Here is a 23208-nt window from a genome sequence, read left to right as displayed (position 1 = left end):
CAGGGCGAAGGCAGTAGCCGTAGAATAATGCTGATTTAACCGCGGGAATCTTAACTGACCTGAGTCACATCATGTGCTTGAACCTTTCGCTTGTTTTCAATATGAGGGAATTGAGTTGGTCGGGGGTGGGGAGCTATAATGACAGATCGACAAAACTGGGTCATGGGACAATCCAAAAAACAATGTGTTATACATTATACTTATTTCAAACAAAATCTACTTTTAGAAGGATCTTGTGAGAAAATAATGGGGACATGCATGGAACATTTCAACAGTTCCTGGTAAGAGAGTGTTGAACACAAGGGGGCGTTTTCAATTCGCAACCATGGAAGATAAGGTGTCCGTTTCCCTTTCCAAAAGAAACACAGTGAATGTTTACAACATGGTACAGTTTCTAGGAGCTCTATGGTAACATGTACGCAGTGAGTTAAGAGCAACATTCCAAGCGAACGGTTTCCCATTATCTGTGTTATTCCAGGGGTAATTCGACCATGGACAATGTGGACAACATGCCCGACATTTGGAGGCAATTCTCAACAGGTGAGTTATAGTCCTATTAGCTGGTGTCAATCACAGCTGACACATGTCGCTCGCACTGTGGGTACCAGTCCTGTCTACATATCCAACGAGCAAGGACCCATGAAATGTCGAGTATGACCTCGGTCAAAGGTCGTGACATCTGAAGTACATGCACGCTGCCATATTGGATTAGGCTATTAATTTTCCACGGAGGGGACATGCGGGACCTCTAACTGAAACTTTATCGTGCCATACATGGGTGACTGCTCTATGTTCCGACACCCCTATGTTTCGACACCCTCATGCTCAGACAACCCGCACATAAGGGTGTGTGCGCTACTCCCGGTAGGGGGTTAGGGTTAAGGTTAGGGTTAGGGTAAGGGTAAGGGTAAGGGTAAGGGTAAGGGTAAGGGTAAGGGTTTGGGTTTGGGATAGGAATATGTGCAGTGGGAACATATATTGGTGTCGGAACATAGTGGTGTCGGAAGACAGGGGTGTCGGAACATAGGTGTGAAACCCTAATTCATTCTTTAGCTTTTGCAGAATAGGCTTTCCTGTAAAATAGGTCATGTTGGTAGCTTAGTTCGAAAACAATTCACCAATGATTTGCATGTAAAATCAATTCTGAAAATACGTTGATATATATTAGTGTTTGATTTCAGTGTTGGGGATGAACTTTCTCCCAAAATGTATCTCCCAGCATGGATTGAGTCAACGAGTACGCCTGTACATTTTGATCCAAAATAGTCTGGAGGTTCCCTAAATGCAATCAAGGGCACACAAAGCTTAAGGGAGTGGATGACCTAGACACGTTTAAAAAAGGCCCTTTGTTGCGTCAATGCTGTGATCATTCATTTGGTTTGAAAAACGAGCCATAAAAAAGGCACTGAAATAATCCATCTCTTTCTTGTCGAGAATGAATATTTTGGCAGACAACTATCGCAGAGTGGGGGGAGTGTGGGAGAAAGAAAAGGCAGAAGTGAAGAAACGATGGTCTGGCGCCGGCGGTGAAAATGTGTGAATGGCGGGCATTATCCGAGGTTGATATGGGTCAGGGCCAGTACAACTATGCTTTTTTTCAACCCATAATGATCGATGGATTTTCAGCTACGACACGACTAGACAACTGCGATATATGCCATTGTGCCTATCCCCACTTAACAAGAGATTCCGATGTCTATTAAAAGCCACTACCAACTCTCCAAAAAAGTTTTACCTCAATACCGGGGGCACAATGGTTCTACGCTTTGAGTTGAGGTTTCTGAACAAAAGCTGTTCAAGGGGTTGACAATATTTATGTGTGCTGATTGTTGTGTGGTTTCTGGCTCTCTGTTGATCCCAGAAAAGGAAAATCACGGTGGGTCGCCGTCCCAGCACAGGTTTGCCTCGATACATACAACACACAACACTCGCTGAGTTGGTCTCAACTGGGTGAATTTGAACGTGGCCAATTGTTGCCTGGGCTGAAAAGGTTAAAGCAAGCGTGACGAGGATCAGTCCTGAAAAGCAAGGGGGATGCTGTGCACAACCGACATGGCCCAGATATCAATAGGGCACGCTGGCACATTCAAACACACAGAAAGCTATAATGGTTGGATGGTTGGACACCAAAACAAAAGAGAAAGTGAAATCAGCCACACGAGAAGCCTTCGCACTTTTGCTTTAAAAGAGAGTAATTATCTCTGAATGGCAGTTGTTGATTGAGTGTGGCATACAACTGATCCGACAGCAGATGTCTACTTGTCCGTGGTAGAAAATGCACCTGGATTTGCAAGCGCTATTGTGGTTTTAACCTAAGTCGGCAACGCTTAACAATTTATACATCACAACATTACCTTATGGAAGCCGCCAACAAAGCATTGTATCATATTAATGTTCAACTGAAAACAGTAACCAAAATTCGCTCCAAAAAGGGTTCGACGAATGCACTTTAACAAACCGCATCAAAAACCTGAGCAGCAAAAGCCAAGATGGCGGATCACATTTTTGATGATTCAAAATACGAGCACCAACCAGGCAATAATCCGAAATAATTTCAACCAAGTTCCTGAAGTATATTTCTGTTGCACGCCACATCAGTCCACCACTGAAATCTCTGATTACCGCAGGTTCTAACTTTACTTCTAAGGCGTTTGCAGTGACCGATACGAGACACGAATGGAGTCTATCCCGTGTCAATTCTTCGTGCTTCCTGGCACTTTCTGTACAATGTAGCAACCGATAGCTGTTGGTCGTAGTCTCCGTTGCGTGGCGGTCTTTTATACTCCCCTAATTGCCGGCATATTGGTCTCAAGTCTCGAACCCACGCCAAATATTGACGGTGTTAACAGGAGAGGAGGCAAGGAAGATTGGTGGACTCATCTTGACTGAGTCATTTCATGGCTGTTTTTTTAAGCGACCAGATATATAAGAAAGATGTGAATGTGACAAGTCTAGGCCCTACAGATGAAATAAAATCCACAACATTCATGTTAATTTGGTGCACATAAAAACCACGTTCGAAGAGAAAGAGACGAAGATCAGAAAAGGTGATATTTGTACCAAGAGGTCCATAAGGGGGGAACCGTGGATAATAATGAATACAAAGGAATCTGCCTTGTAGCTACTCAATGTCCTTGTCTTAAACACATGTATCAACCATGGAGCTAGCTCCATGTATCAACCAAACCTCAATCGCAGGTGTCGTGAGGACCACCCTCATTTAGGGACATCACTCCAGGTGGCTCGGGCCAGGTGTATATAAATAGGACAGGGCTGGGCAGGGAGGGGGGGGGGGGTAGAGGCAACAACTCCTGCCGACTACCTGACCGCAATAGGACTGATAGCTTGACGGACAGACGGACAGTGCAAACAAGAGACCCAGCAGGGAGTAGCAGTGACGGGCATGTGCTTATCGCGCTCTCTGGCCTCCAAGCTAGCTATATGTCCACGACCATCAGCTCGTCAGGGTGGCAAAGCAAAGTTTATCTGACCGACAGGGGGCGGTGTAGCCCACCTGACGAAATCAGGGTCACACTTGTTTTTTAAGGGGGTCTCTCTTTCGATCTCCAGAGGCGTGGCATTAAACAATCTTTGAAAATATGACGAGGTTGTTATTCGAAAAGGTCTTAATTAATTGTGAAGGGCCCACACGTACAGCACAGTTGGGTGTTGCTTGTAACTTAACACTCATTTACAATAGAACTACTTGGGTGTCTACAAATCTTCGACAAATTGAGAGGCTGCCGAAGTGAAGTCTTATCATTGGAGAAACAAAAACAATGGGAATTGAATTGGCGCCAGATGTCTAAACGTCGGGAGATAAAAGTATTTGATTGTCCTTCATCGGTCAAGATGCTCGCCAAAGAGATAAAGAGAGAGTTCGAGAGTCAACAGTTCTTATTAAAATACCAGAGGAGGTTGATGAACGGCAACTTAACGAAACAACTGGATTTCTTGACAGGAATAAAGACTTTTAAAGCTTTGGGAGTTGGATTTGACGGATGAATAAGAACAATATGATACATGGGGAACAGAAAACACACAGTAATAGGCCTCCTGCAAATACTGAGCAAATTGTATAAACACTGTGAAGTAAATACTGACGAGTGGCTTATGAATATGGATACCCAAGTAATTTCTGAATTCAATTGAAGTTATGAAATGTTACCATTACTACATTTTCTGGGATGCATATCAGATCTCGTAGAGCCCTAGGCTTTAGAAATCTCGTTTCTTCATCCGATCTATATTGTTTTTCTTGTTTACGATATGTATGATATGATATAACAAACCTAATCTTACCAAATCTAAGTTACACGGCAATAATTTACAAATCACATTTCTATAAGACTAACGATCGACACCCCCCCCCCCCCAACACGAGGTTTCCGAAACCACGGCTTCGTCTCTTACTCCGTGAACTTGAAAAATGAGGCCAAAGTGAGGATGATTTCCATTTGAATTGCACACGAAAAGTAGTCCGAATGATCCTGAAGCCAGGGATGACGCCCAAGCCGGATAGGAAGCCACGGTTTGAAAAAAGGCCCACACAAGTGATTTTCGGTACGTCGGCTTTACCTCCAGCTTTGGCTCCTGTAGATGTTAGGTCCTATGGGGCTTCAGAACAATAATTATACTGTAGGTCGATTTATCAAAAACTCCATGTTCAGGAACACCAAAGCCTGTAATACCAGGCTAAAATGTTGAGTACTTTGATTCGGTTTGGATAAGAAAAGGCTGAAGATTGATTCTTCAGCCAGAGTCACAGAAAATCCCCCCAAATGATCAACCTTTAAAGGGAATATACATCATTGGCTTTTGCTGTAATTTTCAGAAATTAACTATTTAAGGGGTTAGCATAATAGTTCAAATATTGTTACACTGACATGTTTGAAGTTTTGTGTTTGAAAATGCTGGAAAAACTAAGAAGTAGTCTGGTTCCCTGACCCCACTAAATATAAAATGGATCAATTTACAGATGCCGGAAAATTGTCAGGTAAGGGAACCAGTCTAGCTGGCCTGCACCCGTTTATGAACGTGTAACTAATAGCAACAAAAATTTGGACTGAAAAAAAAGAAGGTAAATTTAGAGCAGTAGTTGAAAAATAGTTAGGTTTTTCCAGGCCGACCACCGTTGGAAATTTTTACAAAAATACCATTTTCTTGAAAATGACTTTCACACCAGGTGTCATAATTTTACAGGATGCTGTAGACAGTCATTTACCAACATCCTGGTAAGGTATTTCGTAAAAACTTCGTAGTTTTATTTTTGGATGTTTGCAAATGTTGTATATTCCCGATTATCTTCAGCCATGAAGTCTGCACTTGTAAGGAAGAAAGAAAAAAAAAACGTCATAAGAGATATCCGAACTTACCTCCTGAGCACACCTCCGAGAAGCGAAGCGTTGAGACACTCGGGAGGAGACAGTCGCCTCTGCACCTCGGCGACCGTGACTTTGTACTTGGAGGTAGAGGAGAGAAGCGACAGGCGACCTGGCACGGTGCAGAACACGTCGTTAGGGGAGGTGACATTGGACACCAGACCGTCCTTGCCGTTCTCGTTCTTCTGTCGAATGCCTGCTGGAAGATGAAAAGAGCGAAGTAGAACGGATATGATTAAAGGTGATTTGAAATCAGTGGAGGATCCCCTGCACATACCTATGCACATCCGGGAAAAAAACACATGGGCGATCGTTGTCTAAAATCTCGCCCAATGTTGGTCAACACGTCAAACGTTTGGGTACATTCCTCCGCTAACTTTATAAACCTTTTACTCGAAGTACACGTAGTCAACAATAATTGACGAATTTTCATAACAATAATGTCGAGTAGAATAGCATTACCAACTTTTTTCTAACCATTTTTTTTTAAAAACAGTGCACAAACTTTGCAGAATGGCGATTGTATGGCATTTTTCTTAACACGCTTAAAATAAAGAGTTGTCGATAATGCACCACGCTGACTATAGCCGAAGTCAATTGTGTACAAATTTGTTTTCCAAGCAAATCTAACGACATTTTATACCGCTTGTTTTTTTTTTGTTTTTTTTGCAAGAGTGCGCAATTCTGAAAGTGATTCTTGTTAAGAATTGTAGGTTAATAGGAAGGGTTGGATATAAGATATGTAAAGAATATGACAGACATCTCGTTAAGATATTAACTTTTTTCTGAATATGAATCAAGCGAAACCAAACCATCATGCCGACGAGTTAAACGCACCGCGTCACCAACACCTACTCGGGATCACAGGCGTCTTATAAACAGCGACCTCATCGGCAGAAGACTTGCATTTTCAACTTTGCGTCGTCAAACGGGGAAAAAAACAGAGCAGATAAAACCGAAGAGAATACAATCCTGACGGAGACAGTTCACAGCGAATATCCAAACGATAATTCGATTGGTCTCACATGAAGAGATTTTTTTTTAAAATCCATTGATCGACCAGCGGTTATATTTACCGAATATCTTGGACGAAATGGCAGTCTTGCGATCAGGACCGTTACGCAGTTCTTGCAGCTCCATGTTATTCAAAACTCGTCTATCACTTTCACAAGAACACCATCATGATATCGAATCCGTGAATGAAAAAGGTAAAAAAAACCCGTCCAGGCTTCGCAGCAAATGACAGGACACGTAATTAACACCGGGATTTGTAAGTGTGTTTTGATTTTATTGTAGCCGCGAAGCCCATCGACCAACGCACTTGTGATGTCAGCTGTACTGGCCGGCACAGACATGAAATCCCCCGCCAACACTGCAAAGGGTTTATTAATAACTCCCTACGCTGGCTAATAGTCGCTTCTGCGTTGGATTCATTGTTTTTTTTCTCCTTCTCCTACCCCTTTGCGAGACCCTGCGCAGTGGGTAAAAGTCCGGGCCATTCAGGATCCTGAGCGCGATCGAACTTGAACATAGACGGGGGTATCTTGATCAGAGTCCCCCGTTGCAAGCATTCTAGCCAGCGGCGCTAATGAGCTGTCCTTCTCCCCGTACTTCTCGGCCACTTGAATTTATTACGTCGGGGCGCTATGGGGGCTGTATAGCGGGATTATTATTAATGATAAAGTGATAGCATTGGCCGGGGCCGCCATGGCTAAAGCCTCTTGCCTTGTACAAAAAAAAAATGTGCCATTGCCGGGGATATCCTTTTCACCAGCCAATGATCTGTTTGCACGGGCCCGCCAGAAAGCAGAAGGGATACCACCTCGGGGGACTCGGCCATACAGAACAGAAAACACTGAAAAACAAGAGCAAAACAAAGCTAGGAAGTGAGGGGGTTTAGAAATATATTCGAGTAAAGGGGGGAAAAAAAGAGGTCGTTGGATTGCCCAAGTCTCCTCTGTTCTCTCTCTTTATTTGCCCACACTGGTGAACTTAGTACGAGCAATTGTTCAGATAAGCCTCCCCTTGAGGCCACAGGTGTAGTATAGTTACTATGTGTGTGTGTTGGGTGGTGGGCACGGCCAACCATGGGCCAACCAACTACCTCCAGCTACTTGGTCTATATCGCGTCCTCTTCATTTACAGCCCCCGACCATTGCTTCTCCTTCCAAGACCTAAATATACCTGGGAGGCTCGAGCAGAGAGAGAAAGAGAAAGAAGAAAAACTTGCCGGAGATTGGCCGCGAAAACCAGCCGGCGCGGAAGACGTTGAACCCGGGCGAACAACAGCGCGAGGCAGGTGACTCGCACGTCTTTAACCCAATTCAAACATGCGCCGCTAGGGCCGTAGGGACGGGTATAGACTGAAACCCTACCTCCCCAAATCCGACGACGGACACGAAATCTAGCGTGCCTAATGCCGTGTTTGACCCCCAGTCCTCCAAAAAAAGAAGAAAAAAGAAAACAAGACAGTGAACTCCCTTCTCTTACGAGTCATTGATGGGGTTGAAAAAAGAAAAGAAAACGACTGAAGCAGAAGACCACACAATGGTGTGGCATGTGCTTCCTATATACCCAAGCCCGCATGCCATTCACCGCTTTTCAATTTCTTCCATAGCTTTGGCCTGACACCTAATAAGGATACATTACAAAATTGGCCATCAAAGGGCCTTGCCGACATTTTGCAGTGCCAAATCACACAGTGGATTATTAACCTATACCCAGATTGATCACAGGGAACGAGGTGGACTGATGACGAAACCAAAGGACGACCGCATCCGCCTTGGTCAATGGAGAACTCCACTGCCTCATTCCCAGGGTCTTTCAGGCTCTTTCACGATATACTGACTCGCCGTCTCGCGCCGAGCGCAATCTACACGGGTTTCTTACTAATTATTAATGTATGTCTGACACACAAGGAAGTTGGGTGTTAATAATAATAGCAGCGACGTGTCAAAGCTACAAACTGGCGAGCGAGAACAGGCCGGATACCATGTCAAAACCAATTACGTTTCTCGTTCACGTCGGCTCGGGCGGTTTGAGATTCGCATAATACAAGCTAGAATGCACGGCAGTGACTCCGTATTATGGTTGGGTATACTATTACACAATGGTATCGAGATCTACATCTTTGTATAAGGCTATTAAATATTTATTCCGTAATGAGAAATGCTCTCCATGTAAAAAAAGAAAGAAAAGTACTCGCGTGTTATATGAGATGTGTTCATTTGTGAGGCAGGGCATCTTAACAATTGGAAGAAATTACATTAAATAATGATGCAAAGTTTTCCCTGTCTAATTTTGCGTTGATGTTCACCGCTACGAAATTTCAGATTGTTCCCGTCCAAGTTCTTGAGGATAATCAATTAAAAAAAAATAGAAAAGAAAGCAATATCATGCATCTCGATGACCTCAACCGCGCGGAATAAGGCAAGTTGTGAATAGAGAGGTTTGGGGTACGTAAATCAATTGTGACCTGCGCGCACGCAGGCACGAGCGAGCGGTTTGGCCACCGTGGTCAGAGTCGCGTATTATACCGCGTCCCGCCGAGGTTGCCTGCCCTTCCCAGCAAACCTTCCCCGCTCCTTTCTTAATTACGGCAAATTTGATACGGCAAGCAAACTTGCCGTGATTAAACTATGAGCGAACACGGAGTGCGCGCTCGTGGGGGGACACGGGAAGGTATATCCCGTAAAGGTTGACGCACAGGTATAAGCAAATAATCTAAACCGCGAACTCCAGTCTCAAATCGATGACTGGCAAATTTGCAGTCCTAGAAGGGACGGGGAGAGTTTGTCCAAAAGCCCGGACTGATATAGACCGGGCATCAGTCGAGCCACTCGCAATGTACGATAGGGGATCGCTCCTTGACACGGGCAGGCGCGATATAAGGTTATGATATTGCCGCTAACGGGCTAGCTACTATTTGCAATTGCAGTAAACTTACACAATTTGCTTGAGTGAGTGAATCTTGACTTTGGCACGTCCATCGAAACAATAAATATGTGGAGAGGTTATACGCCCGAGTCTTTTGCTCGCCACGTGCACCAACATTTAGGAAATTATAGGTGGCACTGCACTTTAATACAAATAATTCCAATCTTTGGTCAACACTCAGGAGCATCGTGAAGCGTGCAGTATTATCGATACTTACGACACGCGTGTACCAAAGTGCAGATAGATCGTGTATATAGGATGTCTAACTGATTGTTTCTTATCACCGACTAGGAATTAATACGCAGAGTACATCGTTGTATATGAGGTCAAGTGAGAGTGGATACCAGCGATTTGAAGATACCAGCGTCAGAGATTGTAAGGTTGGAGTTTAAAATCTGAAATACTAATTTTGCGCCCTAACGTATGCTTGACTTAAATCTTAATGAATATGCGGAACTATCGACATCATGTGCATGCAGCAATATCTAGGGCCGTTGTTGGAAGAAATATCGCGGGTGGTGCATTGCCGACATCCAATTGGCAAACGGGCAAAAATCGGCCACGTTACGAACTGTTCCAACTATCACACAAAAGACGATGAGATTCTAGTTACAGCCGCTTGCCCCACACACTGATGAACTTGAAATTAATGGTTCGCGGGCAATTTATATTAAATGATTTCGCAGTCAAACGCTGTGGCCCATTAGGACGCGCTGCGGCAAATCTGCCGGCCGTTCATTCAGGCCCCTGTAATTGTCGCTCAGTTTTCTGCCAGTAATACAATTTGCCGAGTGACGAACATCAGTCCGATGATTCAATATAAATATGAAAAGTGGCTACACGGGCTGTGGCCGCTTGACTACCCTCCGCTGCGCGGCGCTTATACACGGGGACATCTCCCCGCCATGATACGCTCCCCTAACCAACACGCGCAGATTGGTGGCAATTTTTTTTTTGAGGGGGGGGGGGGGGGTTCAGGAGCAAACCGTAATTATTGCACACGAGCTCGACCTAAACGGTGGAAAATCGGAAGGAAAATTATATAAATACTGGAGCGGTTCCCCGCGGAATGGTTGGTTGAACGGGGGAGAACAAGAAAAAAAAAGGCTTCCCTCGACGGTGGGCCAGCAGAGATCCGAAAACACACACATAGTGAATTGCACACGCTTCATAAGCGATCAAACATCACAACGGCTAATGGCTGAGCAACCCTAGGGGCCCTCCGTGAAAAATTACCTCCACCCAAGCGGAAATTTCTCAAAGATAAAACTGGGGGGAAAAAGGGCAAAAAGATGGAGACCAAAGAGTGGAAAGAGAGAGAGTGTATTAAGAGAGGAAACCAGCGCCAAGGAAATCAAGCAATATGAAATAGGGCGTGCGGAATCTTTCTGGCATATCTATAAAATAATTACCAAGGTTTTTTTTTTTTTTGCGGGGTTTGTGGGTATGCAGCGTCAACCACAGCGTGCGGTAGTTTTTTTTTTTTAATAGCTTCTTTGGTCGTGTGTATTATAGTAGAGCGGGGCAAGCGGGGCCTGTGAACTGGCGTTGTATTTGTGAAGCGATAGAAAAGAGGCTGGAAACTAGGCCACGGGGCCCGCTTGATTCTTAATACGTAGTGGCAATAATAATATGATTCCGCATTGACCTGGGCTGTGGACGGGGCATCTAGGCCCGCATTGTTTGGGTAGGCTTGGAGCAAGTTGGGGTGAGCGACCGACATCAAAAGGACACAGTGCACCGTTGACCCCTTCGGCTAAAACCCTTCTCCAGCACCGACTTGCTTTTACAGAAGAGGGGGAAGAAAAAAAACCTGCAGTTTTCTTTAGGTTTGTAATTTTATATTATCATTATTATTGAGCATTTACGGGTACGGATGTACCAACTCGGCCCGCATAGATAATTAATTTTCGAGTCTGATTTGATGGAGAAGTCGCCCTCGACAATGGCATCCTGTAACTCGATTACCCAATCACAGAGAATGAGATATAAATGCATTTGATTATCACTGCGCGGACAATGGCCACCCTTTAAGTGAGGCTCTATTTGATTGGTCACTTTGCGGGGGCCATACAAAACACACTTTATCAAAATCTCATTATTTGGGGGAAACTCTGAGAAAATGATACCCGTGCGTTCGATGATAAATGAAGTTACAGAACATTTGAATCAATGTACAGAATTGCGCACAGAATGCATTTACAATGCTTTGTTGTAAACCTAAATTGAGGCCGCAATTTTTTTTTGATTTTGGTACCCTTTTTTCGCCCAAGATTGCACTTATTAATAAGAGTAGACTTATAAACTCATTAATGTCGATCCACGTTTAAAACTGAAAAAATAAAAGACAAGTTCGATCGTATTTACCATTTATCTACGACTGGAAAAGAGAATTACCCACTGCGCATGCGCTGCCAATGTATGACGTCATAGATTTACAACTGTGCTGTTGATAATCGTGTGGATTGCATTTTACTCTGATTACGCCCCCTGTCGTTAGAACTTTTACGTTTCGTTCAATTACAAAACTACCAGGTTAACATCAGGCACACATGTCATGTTCTATTGAATGTTCATTGTTGGGGGGTTTTTTTTGGAAGGGGGGGGGCATGAGTAGGTATATAATACCAAAGGCTCCGTAGTTAGTGAGTTTATAGCGGAAAGGATAGTTGGTTGGCGGTTTGTTAGCCGGGACATAGACCAGCCCCCAGGCGGCCGGCTCTGCCGTCTGTCCCGCTATACCAAACACCTAACAAACAAAAAAGAGAACGAAGCAAAGTAAAGTGGAAGTAGAGGGGGCCTGGATTTTGCCACAGTTGCGGTGTGCCTGTGTGTGTCTTTTCTGTGTTGCTGCATTAGGTATCAATGGCCAGACTGTGATATCTGAGCGGGAATGGGTCTCAATGTCTCCCCCTTTTTTTCGCGGCAGTCAGTTGTTATTTCCCGGCTTGTTTTCGGCGGGGGGATTAAGACAGGGCGAGCGACTCGGACGGGGCAGCGGGCAAGCCTACAGTAAGTCTACCCCGGCAGCGGCTACCCGATACGCCACGGCAAACAGTCACTCCAAGACGGCCTAATACGAGGCTTTGTAAGGATCACAATACCATGGAAATGTATTCAATATTATGGAGGCTATATACCCCCTTCACTTGCCGGCCTGGATACTGCTGTATGCCACTGCCGAGATGTATAACAAGACCAAATAATTATACGAAGGGGAGTAAAAGCAGAGAGGGAGCGGAGGGGGAAGTTCAACGCCTTGCCGGGAAAAGTACAGCGTGATGTCATATAGCGGCGGCTTGAGTCCCACCACAAAGAGACCAACTAATGGACGGTGCCAAGTCTGCCAACACACGAACCATCGCACCGCTGATCCCTAATGCCACACATCAGCCGACCTGGTTTTTAAAACCACCATTCCTCCTCGTTCTCTCCTACATAAGGTCTAGTCCCCGACTCCCCCGTCTTGACTTCTCATTCCGAGGAGGCTGATGGATGGATGGAGGGTTCGGAGTGTGATTTTTCTGGTGAGTCTGGTTTACGGGTTGGTGTTGTTGGTGGCACAGTGCATGCAGTGGGGGCTTGGTGCTTGGTAGATGATGCCCGAGTGTTTGGGGATTTCTCAATGACTGATCAAACCAATGGGATGTGGAGGCTAACCCGTGTGGGGCAATCGAAACTGCTTAACTCTTCGGGTGACATCATCCATCGCCCGAGGCTTATAGACTCAAGCAATGCACCTCGTCCCTGCCGGGCAGAAAGGCCGCTAGCGCTCGCTCTAAGTCTTCAATAACACTCACACACGGCCGGCCGGCCCAGGTAAATCATTGGTAAACTCTTTGAAGGTGACTGCACTTAACACCTCCCCTTCACCAATATTGCCAATTTTTTTTTTATATATATATGATATTTGTCATCAGAGTCCCCCGGGTTCGGATATTCGTAATTAATAATAGCAAAATTACCCTGATATTTTATTCACGGCCGTTCAATAATTGGTGCTGAAAAAGTGAAAGTGGATGTGCGCGTGCCTGGTTACCTGACGACTCCTACTCGTTAATTACGATCAATTCGCAGGTTGTGCCGGTCACCAGTCTTAATCGGTCAAGTTGAAAACAGGTAACGTATGGGTATACGCCGTAAGCGATTATGATTCCAATATCTTGAAATTAAAACAATCCTCTTTAAAAGAAAAGAAAAGAAGCACATCTCTCAAAATATTACACGAAAATTTATGACAGACGTCAAAGTGTTGGTTTTTGTTTATTAAGTGTATTTAAAAGATGGATTTTTAATTGTTTTAAATTTTTTGTTTTACTTTACCAAAATGATATTTTATCCTTATGGACAGTTTGCACCATAAGAGAATTACAGGTAGATATTTATTATAGTATGCAAATTACTCTTATTCAGAATCCCACAGGAAAAAAGGGAACCAAGACCAAAATTCACGAATTAAGAAAAAAAAATCCCGAGTGTTCTTATATAAATACCGACTCGGTCCGGCTTGGCGCTACTGGGTCAAGACGATATTGGGTGGCTGAATTCTTAATTGATTGAAAGGTTAGCCTCAGTGATAGAGAGTGTGTGTGTGTGTGCTCGGATTGCCTGTAGAACCTGGCCGAACGGCTGCCCATAAGCATACAGGTGTGTTTGGTTTTAGAATGAGCAGTCATGACCGGGGTGGTGATATCGAGTCAGGGGTTGAAATAGACACTTTGCGTTCTAGAGGTTTGTTGGTCTGTTCTTTTATTTACACTCGGTGATAATTGCACAACAGCTCTACTCTCCGTGCTTTATCCCCGTCGGACAAAAGCAGTGCACCCCTAAGATGGATGTCATGCAAAGCGTCTGTACAATTTAAACGAGAGCTTGGAATGGACCTTTCTTTGGCAACATCGTGGTTGGTAGACTATGGAAGGCCAACGTTGCAAAATTACAGAATAGTAATTATTATTGCGGGAAATGGTATCATCACCCTAAAAACAGATTGGTTGAAATAACCAATATATTGGTAGGATTGGTAGATATGTGTCCAACCAATCTAGGTTTGGTTGGACACATATCTACCAATCCTTCCAATATATTGGTAATTTCAAGCAATTTGGTTTTATACCAAAAGGAAACATTCCTATAGGCTTGTGCGCAAAATCTTTTCCAAATTTTATGACCCCTAACCCCTATTGTCCCTTATCCTACCCCCACAAATTCTGGTATATATAGGTTTTGGACCATGAGCAATCAATCTAGCTATTAGCGATACCAACATTTTGCCTCTAAATAGAAGTTCTGACATTAGGGAATAGGGAGACTTTGAAATGTCTCCAATCTACTTTGTCTCCCTAAGGTATAAAATATGACAGCAAAGAATCTCCTTTAAGGGTAGGCCTACATTAACATGAATTATTGTTTCCAAACATATCACTGGATTGTTGAAGATAAAAAATAACCAACAATCACTACCAGAGACTTTTAAAAAATGCCTCTTTCTTAAATAAGGAGGGCGTTAATATGTAATTTTCCGCAAAATTTGTTGCCGCGGCTGAAATTTATGCGTAGCCCATGCAAAATGGCGCTCAATGCTTTACAAACAAAAGAAAGATATATACAGTATACTCAGCAATGTCACATTTATGTCACTGAAGACGTGAAAGTATGTTAAACCAACAAAAAACTAAAACCTTAAAACCTCAGAAATGTATGAACCAAACCCTGGATCGTTTAGACACATGGGTTCAGAACATCACTTATTGTTTCCAAAACAAATGTCTCATTTTTGTGGCATTCAAGAAATCTTCCTGTAGAATCTCACTAGCCTAAACTATCGTCACTGTAGTCGTATCCTGGGAAGTGGTACATGTAATTAAATTCAGTATTCCACTAATTGTACTATAAAACCCCATGTCCGATTCTTTTCCTATTCATGTGAATTTGCGAGCTTAATAAAAATTCCCCAAAGCATCACTTTACGACAGCTACTGTGTTGTCTTTTTTGTGGTCGTACTGAGGTTTCTTGTATGCTTCTCGATGTATACCGACCCCCTCTCATTACTACCGCAGTGACAGTAATTATTTGCCGTACAAACGAATAAAACGTGCGGGGAACATTGCCGTGCCGTCCGAACTGCATCTAGGGACTTGGATACTTTTGAAATAAAAAAGCTGGAATGGTATACACCGAACAATGCCACAGGACACAATGCTATTAATACACGAGGTACAGCCCTCCCCCCACAAAAAAAGCCCTCCACGAACCACCGTTATTACAATATTTGTTCTAATATCACGCCGATGGGCTGTGGACTTTTTTCTTATATTTTGCTGGGGCTAGATTTTTTTGGTAACACATCCCTCTCTGCTAGACAAACATGAGGAGACTGGGCGTGTTTGATTGTTGGGAAGTCGGGCCAGAAATGAGAAATCTCTTTTCCTTTTCCCCACTCTTTTTTTTTTATTAATAAAAGCGGGGACGGTTTACCGTGGTCGGGCGAGGGTAGCTGACGGAGGAAAAGGACGGTTCTAAACCGTCGCTTTTCACGCCGAAGTGCACTCACACCTCCGACCAGAAATGGTTTATTAACCTACTGACCCAAATCCTTGAGAACAGGGGAAAGTGCGCTAAGAACAGGAACATTATACCATTCTCCACATCAAAAGGTCTTCTAAATTCGCCCCTTGAAAAATACAGAGCTATAAGCAAAAACAGTCAAATGAGATAAAGATGAATTGGTATATACGAACTGCTGTTTTTATATGGACAGAATATAAGTACAAACTACAAATTGTTCCCGATCATCAAAATAATGTGCAGCAAAACGAATGAAAGCACCGAACTGCCTTGGAGAGTCGTTGGTATTCAATTCTTTTACTCGCGTTTCGCGGTCCGTGTCCGCTGCGGACATTTTCAACCAATTTTGGCGGATGTCATGGAACGATTGCTAATGTAACGAGGAAGAATGATTTACTTGCTTTCAATGAATTTCGAAAATGGAATCAGTCACTAATGCAAGCTATGAATACATAAATGTTGCGAGATTTTTAACGCAAGCTATATGGATGCATAAAACATTGCGGGATAAATCCGACAATCGACAGAATGCGTTAAAAGCAACGAGCCATGACGTCATTGGCACGGCGAGAACATTCCATTGTTATTGCTGTCGTCATTAATGTTTAAGTACCGTGTCCAATAAAGTACCCAGCAATTATGCACATTCAGCTGCTGAATCTAACTCTATTATCTTTTTACATATTAGAAGAGATGTGATTTGCAGAAGGTAAAAATTAATGTTGGCCAGGATTGCATGCAGTAACGTGATGAATGATTTATGGAAGAGAGAGACGTCGCAAGATTCAAACGATAAACTGTTTAAAGAATGCTTCAGAGATTCCCGAAGGGTGACAGACCGAAGGTTGAGAACGAATGTGACGAGATGAATGTGAGGAGGTGAATAATAAAAAAACACAAATCCTGGGTTTATTCTCGCAAAGAAAGAAATACCATAACATAAGACGCGCTGAGTTTTTCACCGAGGGACGAGGGAATGCTGTCCCCTAGCTCCAGCTGACCGAGGCTGGCCGAGGCGCGATGGATGAGTGGGACTGACGGTGTGAAAGCCGGGACTTCCTCCCAGCTGGAGCCAGGATCCTGACAGGAAGAACAGGCTTCTTACAGCTAGGGATTGTTCAGTTGCTCTGAGAATTCAAGTGCTACTTAAAAAAAAAAGATCTGCGACGTTAACGCACTGGCTTGTTCGGCCCGCCGATGGTTTGTAAGGAAGTAACTGAAGTTGATTTTTTATAATAAGCATATTTGTTACTTAATAGAGTGTTTGTTTGACCTTCACTTACATAAGCACATGTACTTCGAGTCTTCGATGGACTGATGGGACCTGAACCTACGACCGTCTACTTACAAGTGCACATGTCTTATACCATTTGAGCCCCATCCGTTTCCAGTTTAATATGGTCGAACGTACCGCAATCAAATCAGTTTTTTTCGCACGTCATGCATTGAATGTCAGATTAATCTGTAGTGGAACGGCATTAGCAATGAGAATAGTAAACAGGAATGAAAAGACATACCCTGGATCCATGAGTTTTTCCCCCCAACGGACTAACAATTATCATGAATTTATCCAAATGATCCTCTGCGTCGACCATTCAACTGTGTATTAATAGAGGAAACTTTCCGTCATATGTCTTCTTTTTACACGTTCACACGACCACAAAGCATAGTACGCCCCCACACAGGTCCCATGCGATATTGTGTTTGTCCTCAACAATGTCCACCGAATAATGAACCATTTTGATTTATTTTTGTACAAACTTTGCAACATTGTTCCCCTGGAACAGTGGAAGAAAAGGATTTCTGTATTTGCCCCCAAACCGCAACTTTGGCTTGTTAAGAACATGGTCGTGTTAAAAAAGAAAAAGACAGAGGCGCGTAAATTCACCGTATCGTTGGTAGAGATCAAGGGACCGTACTCACGGCCCGAGAGTGCCTGAGCGGCGCGGTACGCTAACATGTGTCCGCCAGCCCGAGCGTAAAATCGGAACTGAAAAGCCCTGGCAAAATGTCTACACACTACCCGCTGTTCCCGGCCCATTCACACAGCCATCAGCCCCCTCCACGTTAATGAACCCCGTGGTTTTAAGTACATCCAGTCACTTTATTTACTGCCCCTTTCACAGTTTTTTTTCTCCGATCTCCCCTCCCACCAATCTCTGGGATCCGCGTTTTCTGGAGCGGAAAATCCGTGAAAAGAACGGTTCACACTATTTTTTTTGTGTTCTGGCGAAGCAAAAGGCACATGCATTTAGACCTAGCACGTCTCTCTCAATTTGCACGGTTCGGGGCCAGTGAACTCTAAATATGGTGAACTAATTTTGTCAGTTTTGGAGTGACAAAAAAAAATACTGCACAAAAGTCGTGTTTTTAATAGCTAAGTGATAATATTTGGAGTGTTTCAACATACCGCATTCACACACAAACAATTACTTACACGCCGTCATTGCTTCATTATGAATTCGTGTCTCGTTTCAGTATGAAGTGCAAAAAAATATTGGTTCGATTTTCGTGAACGCATTTCTCATTTTAAGTTTCAAAACAAGATAAACTTTGAGTGCTCTGCTTTTTATCTGCATGTGGTTTGTTATTTATCTGGGTCATTTACGTCACTTTTACCGCAATCCATACCAGAAATTGATATTCCGAATAAGTATCCAATATTTATAAAGAAAATCTACATTTCTCAATTTCTTGCTTAACGATTATCGAGGTATAAAACAGATGAAATCCTCTGGGAAAAACATCCACACAACTATTATTTTAAAGATTCTCATGAAAGTTGAAGGCTCTCCAGAAAAGTCCAGGCCTTTTTCAAGTCATTACCAACCACGTATTCCGCCATAGTAAAATGGGTATGGTGCGCCACGTGTAGCAATATTACACACATCTGGTTCCTTATCAAAGTAAAAAAATGTCATTCTGGCGGGCTGCGCATTGAAGTGTGTGATCAAAGCGAAACAAACGGATCGTGTGTCCGGCAGGGTATGCGCGGAATCCCGGGCTAATCTCACACGTGGAAGGTGAGTTGCCGTCAAGAAAAAAAAATGACATGACGTGGGATTTTTTGTTCTCGATGAAACCATGACGCAAGGAACCGGCCAAGCAGGTACAATTCTTTGCCAAATTGCACTTGAACACGTATGTCTCTTCATCTCATAGGCCTACATGACATTTCTCCACTGCGATTTTGATTTGTTTCAAGTATGCACTTTAGATTGCTACTCCATATCACAGCAAATATACGCAAACTTATCATTCTAAATTAAAAGCAAAGGTACTACATTAAGATGATCTGTATTCCCTACCAGATAGCTACTTAAAAAATGCAAACTTTCCTCCTCTTTGTTTGCAAAGTTAGATCTATCAAAGATTCGAGTCGCACCTACCACTGACGTGAAATAAGAGCTAACTATATTCATTCTCCGGATAAAGACACAGAATGCATGTGTGTATACCTCAACTTCAAGATGAACTCTTTGATCTTCGAGTCTTGAAAGAAGAAGCCCCAGTGATATTGAACCTCTGTGCGAGTGAGTGACCGCGACTATAGCGTCCCTCGCCCTATCGCCAATCACTCAAGACATTGATAGCTTCTCTCAAGCCACAGATCATCACCATCTTACTATTTTTCTCCCCCTCTCTCTCTCTCTGTTGCTGCTCAACCAAAAAGCCTACATTGCTCTTGCGTTCTTTTATTTCCAAGCTGTCAAAGCACAGAACGATAACCTTTTCGCGGTCGTCTCGCGGGCTGATGATCAGGCGCGATAGGGCGCGCTCCGTAAGAGCCCACTATAGGAAACCGTAGAGCCTCGAAGATCGCAATCGGGCCATTTTCGCGCGCTTTTCTCATCATGAAAAACGCGGAGGGGAAAAAGGTAAGATGGAGATCAATTATGACTCTCCTTCTTGATTGGGAATGTTGCAGTGGAGGAGACCAACTGGAAGGCTCCCCGGAGACTAACAACATTCCCTTATACAGAGCGGAGATAACGGCTGCTTGCCCGTGTGCCACGTGAGAAGTAATAATAGAGTTAGCCTTATCTCGAGCAGTGGCCACTCCGTTTGCCTTAGAATAACACCCGCCATGCAAGAACAACAACCCCTTAATGGGAAATTCTGAAACCGTTTGTATGAAAATGAAAACTGTAACCAAAACCCGGACTGACGCGACTGCTGCACGACCCACGATTCTATGGAGCTGTTTTTAAATTTGACGTCCTTTTTTATTGCTTTCCCGCGCCGAAAAGGGGCTACCTCACGACGAACAAGTGTAGGACTGTCTGGTCTAGTTCCTGAACGTCTCACACTGTCGTCTGACGTAAACAACGCAGCGCATTTCACAGAAAACGTTTCAGTTTTGTGAAACATTCACGAAAAAAAGCTCCACCAATACCGACCGTCGTTTATTCCAGACTTATGGGGCTAATATATATGATCTGTGCACTTCATAATATGGAATTCATATTATTTGAATTCTTGTCAAATATACAACATCAGTAAAAACAAAGTTAATGATTCTACGAATCAACCGAAGAATTAAGGTGTATAATCAAAATAATCCATACGTTTTATAAAGGTTACACTCGGGCAAATTTAGGGGTAAAAGATTAAATGGCAAGGGTTCTGAAAAGTGAGTGTTTGGAAGCTTCTCCTTTGTCGGCCAAAAGAAAAATTAGAACGAAAAATATGTTCAGATGATATTTGAAGGTTTGCATGGAGAAAAAGGTAATAAGATAAATCGTTTGCGGTAGCACCGTGTGGTAAATCTCTTTTGTGAGTATGTGTGGTTCTGAAAAAAAAGATGGTCCTTTGGAATAAGAAACAACCGTGTATATGCATACTAACCCCAATTACCAGCACACTTTGGTATGTAAAAAAAATAGCCGCTGTCTCTAATGCGTTGCATGCACTGCAACTCACCAATCAAACTTGCCTAATTTGGCAGGATTGTGTTTCGTGTTCACCCGATATCATCAGTGGCGTTTTATCCCCCAAAAAGGAAAAGATAAAAACCGAGAACCTCGCAGAGAAATTGAAGCCCCTGTTCCGTAGATCCGTGCAATTGGAATAATCAAGCTCATATTTTGATTTCTTGTCCACGTGAAAGCGCAAATCAAACACGTCGGTTGTGTGGATGCGCGCACAAGGCGACTCATACAATGGCGTATTTCAATAGCTGGTTAATCATATGTCATGCGCAATAACAGCAATATCCAAGCCCAATATTTTGACTATGGAGCGCCGAACAATACAAGAAAAGTGGAACCTCGGTAGTGCCATCAAAGCACACGCACCCACACAAGCGCTGCTAGTTCGTTTGTGGTGACCTAATTATAAAGCTTTTTTTTTCTTCTGTATCCCAGCAAAAGTGGAAAGATGAAAGCCATAAATTGTAAAGTAAGCTTCGGCCCATTGTGATCGAGGCGTTCACAGGTAAATTGGCGGAGCCGTAAAAAACCACAGTATTCGTCATCCCAATTTGCCAATAGACACACAGCTTCCACAAAACACCAAAAGGTTCGGCAAGACTATGGAGAAGGAGTGGTTTTCTAAAGCACCAGGAACTTAGCATTGTACGAAAGGGACCTCATCAGGCAACACAGTGGCACATTTATGACAAATTTTGTTGTCATATTCTCCAACAATCACATTTCGCTGTGCACATTCTAAGGCATTCAGTCTACGCCATTCATGCAAATCTATACACACCTATTTCAATATATTATCCTGCTTCAAATCATAATAATGCCAAACCCAGGAAAACACATAGCGAGAGAGTCAGATGCGACCAAGCGGTAAAGACTTTGGCAGGTGAGTTTTTTTTTACTACAATTTACCTGGCCCTGAGCGAGCCAACAATGGAACCAGCGGACCAATCGACCAACAAAACGGGTCAGCTCAGGGCATTGCCACCGCCAGCGAAGTCCAAAGACCTAGATATTGCCTTTGTCCATGTGAAGCGGGTTATGATTAATGAATATATAATAATACTACAGACTGAGGATAAGGCCATAGTGCCTTGTTAGAAGGTTTGGGAATAGATTGTAGTTCGGTTATTACTTCAGAGTGAACGACAGTTACTTCAAAATATTGACAAGCACAAATTCACTGCAGACTGCTTTCAACGGCACAAAATGACCGATACTTTTGCTTTCAGACAAACTGAATTGTTGTAAATGTGAAAAAGGAATTTCCTCGTAATATAGGGCATATACTGAACTTTTGAGATAATAAATTGAATCCTTCAAAAATGAATACAAATAGCTAGACGGTCATGATTAACTTGCCCTTTTCGAGTTAGACACGCCCCTTAGACAACCCCATGGAATTTTGGTACACTACATTTCGTTTGCCTCGGATTTTGTATATTTGTATATCATGTAATATTATTGGACAATATTTCACAAGCTGCGTTGACGCAATTCTAACGCGATTCTACTGCGATAGGTCAATTAGAATATCACTCAATAAATACGGTAGCCGAAACGTTGATTTTACTTTTCACATAAACTATGACTGATAGTATCTATTTATGTTTATTTTTTCTTTACAGACTTGAAATTGCAGGTTTTGTATTTGAGTATTTGCCAAATTTTTGAAACTCATTCGGTGTCAATATTTTAGAGTAATTTCTCGGTCGGTTGTCTCCACCAGCCCCCACCGTGCAATCGAGCCCCTCTCCCCCCGCCTGTTTGTTTGTATTAAATTCAAGTAATCAATTTGTCCCACACTTCAAATCAATTCTGCTTCGATATTACGGAGAGTATAATATTTATACACTCCCGATGAAGGTAGCAGAGAGGTTTTTTTTCTTTTCGAGAGAAAAACGACCGTTGACCTGAAAAGTACAGCGATAAAAAAGAGAGAGACATCTACCGGGGAGAAAAGCGCGCGGTTTGGGCCGGGGACGGAAGGCTGAGAATTGGCCGGCCATGCATGATAGACTCCAGCACACGGCGTACTACAAGCCGATTAATTTAATTCAACACAACACAGTATGTGTGTGTGTGGTAGTGGTGTGAGAGAGAGTCAGCATGGACACGTTATTAGCTTACATACGAGAGAAAGGCGCTTTTAAATAATTAACGTAACTCTGCGCGGCAGTTCACGCCCGATTCGCACATTATTATCGGCAGGGACAGGTATATATATATATATAATATTCTCTCTTTTTTTTGTATACACAAATGCAAGTGGACGTTAATGTAGAAAAATGGATGCCACGCACTTGATACCATACACCTGGGACACCAGAAACATCATAATGTATTAAAATCAGCTGGGGTAGTGGCAGGATATCAAATATAGATGGGAAAGGGG

The 23208-nt window shown here is 43.1% G+C and overlaps 1 protein-coding gene across 3 annotated transcripts in view; it reads right to left on the bottom strand.

Annotated features, from left to right (window-relative positions):
* LOC119729012 (transcription factor AP-2-epsilon-like) overlaps positions 1-23208 on the bottom strand; it is a 115268-nt gene that overhangs the window by 34006 nt on the left and 58054 nt on the right. For 2 of the 3 annotated variants that reach the window (XM_038201495.1, XM_038201493.1), the window contains exon 5: positions 5376-5580. In XM_038201495.1, coding sequence (XP_038057423.1) covers positions 5376-5580 — 205 coding nt within the window. The remainder of the gene's footprint in view (positions 1-5375; positions 5581-23208) is intronic. The other variant, XM_038201494.1, reaches the window with a different exon arrangement.

The sequence above is a fragment of the Patiria miniata genome, unplaced genomic scaffold (genome assembly GCF_015706575.1).
Source record: "Patiria miniata isolate m_02_andy unplaced genomic scaffold, ASM1570657v1 HiC_scaffold_20, whole genome shotgun sequence".
NCBI classification, from domain to species: Eukaryota; Metazoa; Echinodermata; class Asteroidea; order Valvatida; family Asterinidae; genus Patiria; species Patiria miniata.
Note: the sequence above shows the minus strand (reverse complement) of the source record. Positions and strands in the feature narration are given on the sequence as shown.